Here is a 7,787-nt window from a genome sequence, read left to right on the forward strand (position 1 = left end):
TAATATATATATCTCTTTAAAATATTTACAGTCAATGTTATGATACAGTAATTTTAATTGTTTTTTGTATTCATATTTTATAAAGGCAATTATTATCATAACTATAATTCTTATTTAATACATGTATTGTGTAAACATGTTTTATGTTTCTTTTTCTCATACTAGGATAGTATTATAATACAAGTAAGGATATTACATGATTTTTGACACTTTTACATATGTACATATTGAGTGTCATGATCATATAAATCATAATTTATTTTATTATTGCGTTGTATTCTGATATCAATTTTTAAATAAAATGTTTTTATTTAAAAGAATATCTCAACGCATTCTAAGAAATAATTCTTATAAATGTTATATTTAGAAATATGTGCTTAAAAATATTCCAAATATAACGTGCAAAATGACACCAATCATAGACCTCCTTAAATTAATTAAATTTTTACTATTAACATACTAACATATTATGAAATAACAGTAAATTGACTAATTTCAATGACCAAATAATTAATATAGATAGTAAGTGAATAATAATAATCCTTATATTATAATAATTTTTCAAATATTTAACTATTTTTTACCAAAAGTAAAAAAAAATCATAAATCAATCTGTGCATTTTCTTAATATAAACTAATTAAGAATTTTTCAGAGGTCATTATTAATAGCTCCATGAATTTTTTGAATTTTAGATCTTTTTTTATTTCAGACTCTTTATGATATAAACTTAGGCAAATTATAATAAATTATTTGATATACAATTTTTAAAGATTGGCAAACTTATGAAAATATTATATAGATTTCGTTAATTGAATATGATTGAATATTTTATTTGAAATTAAAATTATCAAAAAAGTTTTTTAATAATTTGAAAAGACATCATATGTACAATGATTTTTCGACATAAATAAGTTAATACTTTTTTATAGAGAATGATTAAATAAATTGATTAATATATTCAAAATTATATGATTTTATTTAAAACTGAAATTGATGCTGACATCTTCACTACTAATCATAAAAAAATTGTTTGTACAACATGACATTTTTTGAATCAAACAACTTTTATTAAAAAAATTTTTTTTGATAGTTTTAATTTTTCATAAAAATCACTTAAACGAAATACTCTATATAATCTTATTTCTATTTAAGAAAAGTCAATCATAATCTGCCGTTAAAAAAATATTAAACAAAGAAATATATAAATTTTAAAAATAACAAAAAAAAGTATATATATACATATAAATATAGAAATTATACCATTTCAAGCATAAAAATTTTAATATGAGTCTGGAATAATTGATCATATAAAATAATACATCACATTAAAATGATTTTTAATGAAAAAAGAAATAGTACTTTTAGTAAACACTAATATGTAAAATTTTTCTTATGCAAACAATTAATACTTTATTGTCATTTGAACTTCGATTACTTAATTTAAGCATTGATACAAAAAATTGAATCTAATAAGCCAGAAAATATTTTTTAGCTATTGCAATGTATACAGATACACATAATTTTTGTTTATGTTTTTTTCTTTTTGTAACAAAAACAGAAATGTAATATGAAGCTTTATGATCTAATATCGTATTTAAAAAATATGTTGAAATAAACAATTCATTTGAAAAAATGTTAATAATATTTTTATGTTAATGTTACAAAATAATTATTCGAAATTTAATGATGGAAAGACTTACAATAGAATATCCAAATTATAGATTAATAGTATCCAATGTGTGCGAATTTTTGGATGCATTATCCTTTGGTGATGTAGTGGCAACATTAACTTGTTTGCTAGTATTGTTCGTAAATGGCATAGCGAATTTAAAATCTGCACCATTTGGTAATTTTCGCATAATTTTGCCTGATGTAATGAGTTTTCCAAAACCTTCTTGATGCGCGAAAGCGTATCCTGAACGAAGAGATCGTCGTGTTCGTCTTGTCGATGGTGTACGAAGTATATCTTGACTTTGGCGAGAACGAAGTTGTGCCAATCTTTGTTTAAGTCTAACTCTATCAGATAGTGTTGGTCTAACATCGATGAAGAAGAACCTCCACGATAATACAGGTATTACTAATATAATACACGAAATGACTGCCGTGAACCAAAACGTTGCTTCAGACATTGCCTAAAATTGTATACATATATTATATCTAATTTTTCCATTCATTTTTATTACTACATTATTAAAAGAAAAACATACCATTGTAAGACTGCCAACATAACTACCACCTATGACAAAATTATAGAAATAATCTAAAACGAAATACCAAATGAGTGAGCCCCAAACCATAATATGATTAACAATTGTCCAATATGATGTATCAAGGGCTATTTGAACAGTGACAACTATGACTAATATAGTAGCTACAACACTTCCCAATAACATATGATCAGAAAGTACATAGCCCTTTGGCGATACTCCATCTTTATATGTTCCTGAAGACATATTTATATATTCATAATTTATAATATAGTTTAATTTTTAAATATAATATAATGAAAAATAAATTATTTAAACTTACCATATGGAACTAAAAATAATACACAACTAGCAAAAAAACCATGTATGGCACTCCAGCAAAATTCTTTTTTATTAAAGAGTAAATTTTGTAATCCAGGTGCATAAAGTTTTGGATAAAGTAAACTATTTTTATCATTAACATCTTGATCAAATATACCAACTGCCATTACAGGTAATGATGTATAAAAGAGATTGTAAACAGAAATATACATAGGATCAAATACAGTCTGTAAATAGATATATATAATTTTTCATAAGAATAAAGTTTATTTTTAAAAATAGAGATTTTATTATAAATACTGAAAAATCAGAATTATTTAAAAATTAGTTCATTTTTCCAATATTCGACTTTGGAACTAATTGCTCAACAAAGGAATTTCGTAAATTACATTCGCCTTAAGTTCATCATTTTATTATTATATATATTATTATATTACAGAATTATATAATTTCATATAAATATATAATAGAATATAAATAATATAAATTCATACCTGTGCACTAAATCCACAAAAAAAGGCAAACCAAATGTGGCACAATGTAAACGCAAAATTCTTATAAAAAAAATATCTAAGAAATTTGCTCATTCTATAATATGACCATCTGCCATGAACAAGGAGTAATCGTTCCAAAAACCTAAATTGTCCTATTGAATAATCGGATGCTAATACAGCTTGTAATCCTTCTTGTCCACTAATACCAACACCTATATGAGCTGTTTTTATCATTGAGACATCATTAGCCCCATCACCAATTGCTAAAGTCACAGCATTTTTATTTTTCTTTATTAATTCGACTACCATTGCTTTTTGTAAAGGTGTCACGCGACAACATATCACAGCTTTACCTAAAAATTTATAATGTAATGTTGAAATAATTATGTGCATAATATAAAAATATAAAAATAATAATTTTTTTTTATATAAATATTAAAAAATTTTGTAAACTTACATTGGCTTGATACCTCAAGAAAAAGTTGCTCAAGTTGTGGATGTAATGCATGAACTAAAGAATGCCCATTAATAACTACTGCAAATCCTGTTGCTTGTTCCATTTCATGTTCATCTTGTTCATCTCTACTAGGATTGTATTCAGTATCACTGCTATATATGAAAAATATAAAATTTAATTAAAATAGATTGATCTTAAAATAAAATATAACTTAAATATATTATTAACAATATATTTTCTTAGAATCAAAAAATTTTTTTAAGTTATTTAATTAATTGAACTGATAAATTAGAACTTAGTGAGAAAATGTATATTCAATTATTTATCGAATAAAAAAAAACGTAAAGAAGAAATTTAAAATTTGCTCTATTAAATATAAAAATGATGCGCATTAATCATAAACAATACACACAGTGCACTGTATCATGGATTACTAATATAATAACATGACATAAGCAACATACTTTTGTGTTGTTATTATTATTATTACTATTATTATTATTATTATTATTATTATTATTATCTTATTATTATTATTATTTATTATAATCATTATTACTAAGATTAATTTTAAGCATACAGAAAGAGAAGGAGTGAGTTTCAAGCACATGATAATCATTATTCATTTTGACTTGACATTAATGTTAATACATAATCATAAATGTCGAGAAAATATGAAACAAAAATTTAAGAAGAATTTAAGAAAAAAATATTGGTACTTAATCTACTATATGATTAAATCTACGTCATAAATCTAATTGATTGACAAGCATGAAATAAATGTTTCCAACATGTTTTTAATAATAATAAAATAAATGAAAAGAATTAACAAAATATAGAACTTAAATATTTATATATGTATATATATTTTTTAAAATTTGCATGCAAATATTGTGTAGAGTTAAATACTTTATAAAAAAATAATTCATTTTAAATATGATAAAATTGATATTGTTATATATATATATAAATTAAAATAACATAGTGCAGTTCCACTTATCAATTCTTTTGTAATATTATAATTATTACATGCTAAAAAATATTTAATATTTATATTTATAGTAATAAAAATATTATTGATAATACAATATTTTATAACATTTTGAATTCTAAACTTTGAATTTTATTGTTTTAATTTAATGATGAAAATAAAGAATTTGAATTTAAAGTAATGTAATTTATAAATTCTTAAGCATAACCAGACGAAGAAAGCATTACACAAAACATGATGCCACATTCAAAATATAAAAGAGAAATTTTTAAAATAAATGCATCAATTAGTTATTGAAATATGGAAAAGATTAATGATTGGTACTCCGTCTCTTTCATGTGCCTGACCTTTCCTTATCCCACCTGAATGTGACAACGGAGAGAGTTGGCCGATTTTGATGACCTGAAGTTGTTTTGATAGTTTCCAAATATCGTGATAATTGATTTTCAACACCATCATAAGTAGTGGAATCTACTATAAAAACATCTGTCAGATCGTCTGTTAACAATTGACAGGAATAGCCAATATTGATAGCTGTTTCTGTACAAAAAATAAAAAAATATAAATATCTATTCACATTATAACATTATTTCTATATATATATATATATAAGTTATATATATAACTTATATTATTTACAATATTTATTTAAATGTATTAATGCATTAATAATAAATTTATTAATGTATTAATAATAATTATTAATTAATAATTAATAAAATGTATTAATTTATTAATGTATAAATAAATATATTTTTACCTTGTTTATCACCAGTTAATACCCAGATCTTAATACCGGCCAAACCTAAATTAGCGATAGTTTGAGGTACTCCATCTTGCAATTTATCTTCAATAGCAGTAGCACCTAGTAATGTCATATCTTTTTCTATTTCTTCATAAATTGCATCTAGTTTATCATCTCTATTTTCTTGACTCATGGCAGCTTCTTGATGACGTTGTTTCCAATCATTGAAAAATTGCTCATCTAGATCTCTAACTGAAAGACACAGTGTTCTTAAGCCTTCACCAGCAAATTTATTAAGATGTTCCAATGTTTTTGCCATGATATCTTCACTGCCTTTTTTTAATCGTTCATAAATAACATTATCTGCTCCTTTACAATATAGTCTAAGATGTCCATCCTTCCTCAAAATTACAGACATTCTTTTTCTAACATTATTAAAGTCCAAAATACAAAGTAATTCGTATATTTCACGTTTTCCCATAACTTCAATTGTTATACTATTTGGAGATCTTTCTTTAAATACAAAACCAAAGTTCCTAGCAGCAGATACAAGGGCAGATTCATCTGGTGACTGTGCTTGATATTCTAGCTTGCCATTTTTTTCTTCTGGCATAACTGTATGACAAAGTGCCAACAATCGAAAGAAACTATGAACATCTTCATTATTCCTTTTTACAGCTTCAAGTAATGCAGAATCGTAGAATTTGAATTCCGGTTCGAAATCCTTGTTAAATGAGAAATCCAATGACGGCATTGTCTGTAAATGTATATTAAATTACATTTAGAAACAATTTTTTGTATTTTGATTATATGTTAGTATGATACACAAGAGATAGTATGTGGAAATGAAAGTACTAGAAATTAAAGTAAATACCTTGCCTCCATATAAATAGATTTGTTGCAAGTCAGCAGGCACATATGAGATGTTATAATTTTATAATACCTTTAAAGCATTGTGAGAAAATTAGTGTTTTAAGCAGTTTAGGAATATTGAATCTATTTATAAACAGAAGTAAAATATTATGCAACATGCATTTAATGTACTGAAAAATACTAGAAAACAATTGAAAAGCAACAATTACAAATTTCTATGTAATGATGTACTCAAAATATTTGTTAATTATTATACATTTGATAATTCTTTATATCATATAGGATCTAAATATTTTTAAATAGCATAGCATACAAATAGGACAATAACAGAAAAAGATAAGCTGAGTAATACACAAAACTTTTTTTGATTATTGAAGAATGTGTTAATTATTAACATGCGTACAGAAAGTTTATGTGGAACCATCGGACTGCCATTGGTGCCTGGCTCTCCAATTATATTGGATATCCTGTCCACTTGTTCCAGTAGACGTACGTTTGGACCAGTTATAGATGTATAAACTTGAACAAATTCTTGTCCATTTTTCCATCGCATCGTAGGTGTTCGGGCAGCTTTGTTCGTCTACATGCAGCACACACATGCTAAGTGATGTACATGAAAACTTATGCAAAATATGGCCAAACTGTGAAATGATTTTATTGTTTGTGTATTTTGTTATCAAGAAGACATAACTAAATATAATATTTATTTAGTATTTATCTATTATTTATATAACAATTACATTAATAGACAAAATGAATACAAATTTTATTTTTAATAAAACTTTAAATATTATTTTATTTCATAATTTAAAAATTTTAAATAATTATATTCTTTCTTGATAACAAGTATGAGATGAAACTGATATGAAGATATTTCAATGTCAGATGATTTAAATTTATTAAATATAATTTATGATTCAAATATACAAAACAAAAAATTTATATTTGAACAAATTTTTTTTTAAAAAATAAACTTGTCGTTCTAAAACAATAAATTATTTATATTTCTTGATATATAAAATATATACATCATAAAAAAATTCAAACAACATTGATGCAATTAAAATTATAAATCACAATATGTGTTATTAAAACGATAATAGAAATTAACTTAAAACTTTACATTTACAAGCTAGAAAAAAGACGACTTTGTTATACAGTTATACAAAAAACTGGTAATAACATACCCCATCATCCGCATCGAGTCTGGTTATGGATAAAAAGGTAAACAGACTCACCTCACTTGAATCGACGACTTCCCCAGTAACTTCGTCGATAACATCCCCATAACATTTTCCTGCCACAGAACACTTGTTAAAAGTCATGATATTCTGTGTCAGTGTTCCGGTTTTATCGGAAAATATATATTCTATTTGTCCCAATTCTTCGTTTAATGTAGTAGTTCTTGCTTTAGCATGTGTATTTGTAGGTGCATGGTACATTTCTTCATCCCAATTGATCAAAAATGATTGAACAAATCTGATAACTTCAACACTCACATATAAACTGATTGGCACTACTGTGTTCAATACGATAGCATAAGAAAAGAACACAAGTAAAGCGATCACTGTGGCTCCTCCCATAGGCTCGCTAGGCACTAACGAGTCCCAAGGTAGATACACTTGAAAATAACGGCCCACGAGACTCTCCCAAATACCACAGCCGATCATACAAAACAAACACATAGAAAGTAAAAAG

At 24.8% G+C, this 7,787-nt stretch overlaps 1 protein-coding gene across 11 annotated transcripts in view; it reads right to left on the reverse strand.

Moving 5' to 3' along the window:
• Positions 1–1,381: 1,381 nt before the first annotated feature.
• Positions 1,382–7,787, reverse strand: part of LOC102676591 (phospholipid-transporting ATPase ID) — a 61,951-nt gene continuing 55,545 nt past the window's right edge. For 7 of the 11 annotated variants that reach the window (XM_031509003.1, XM_031509004.1, XM_031509012.1 and 4 more), the window contains 9 exons: positions 7,328–7,787; positions 6,493–6,669; positions 5,232–5,973; positions 4,819–5,011; positions 3,481–3,632; positions 3,024–3,376; positions 2,531–2,756; positions 2,209–2,444; positions 1,382–2,133 (listed from right to left, as the gene is read on the reverse strand). The exon at positions 7,328–7,787 is cut by the window's right edge and continues 3 nt beyond it. In XM_031509003.1, the coding sequence (XP_031364863.1) occupies positions 1,717–2,133; positions 2,209–2,444; positions 2,531–2,756; positions 3,024–3,376; positions 3,481–3,632; positions 4,819–5,011; positions 5,232–5,973; positions 6,493–6,669; positions 7,328–7,787 (2,956 nt within the window). In that variant the 3' untranslated portion in view covers positions 1,382–1,716. The remainder of the gene's footprint in view (positions 2,134–2,208; positions 2,445–2,530; positions 2,757–3,023; positions 3,377–3,480; positions 3,633–4,818; positions 5,012–5,231; positions 5,974–6,492; positions 6,670–7,327) is intronic. The other 4 variants (XM_031509007.1, XM_031509006.1, XM_031509005.1 and 1 more) reach the window with 4 other exon arrangements.

Source organism: Apis dorsata, unplaced genomic scaffold, assembly GCF_000469605.1.
Source record: "Apis dorsata unplaced genomic scaffold, Apis dorsata 1.3 scaffold_117, whole genome shotgun sequence".
In the NCBI taxonomy this organism is placed as follows: Eukaryota; Metazoa; Arthropoda; class Insecta; order Hymenoptera; family Apidae; genus Apis; species Apis dorsata.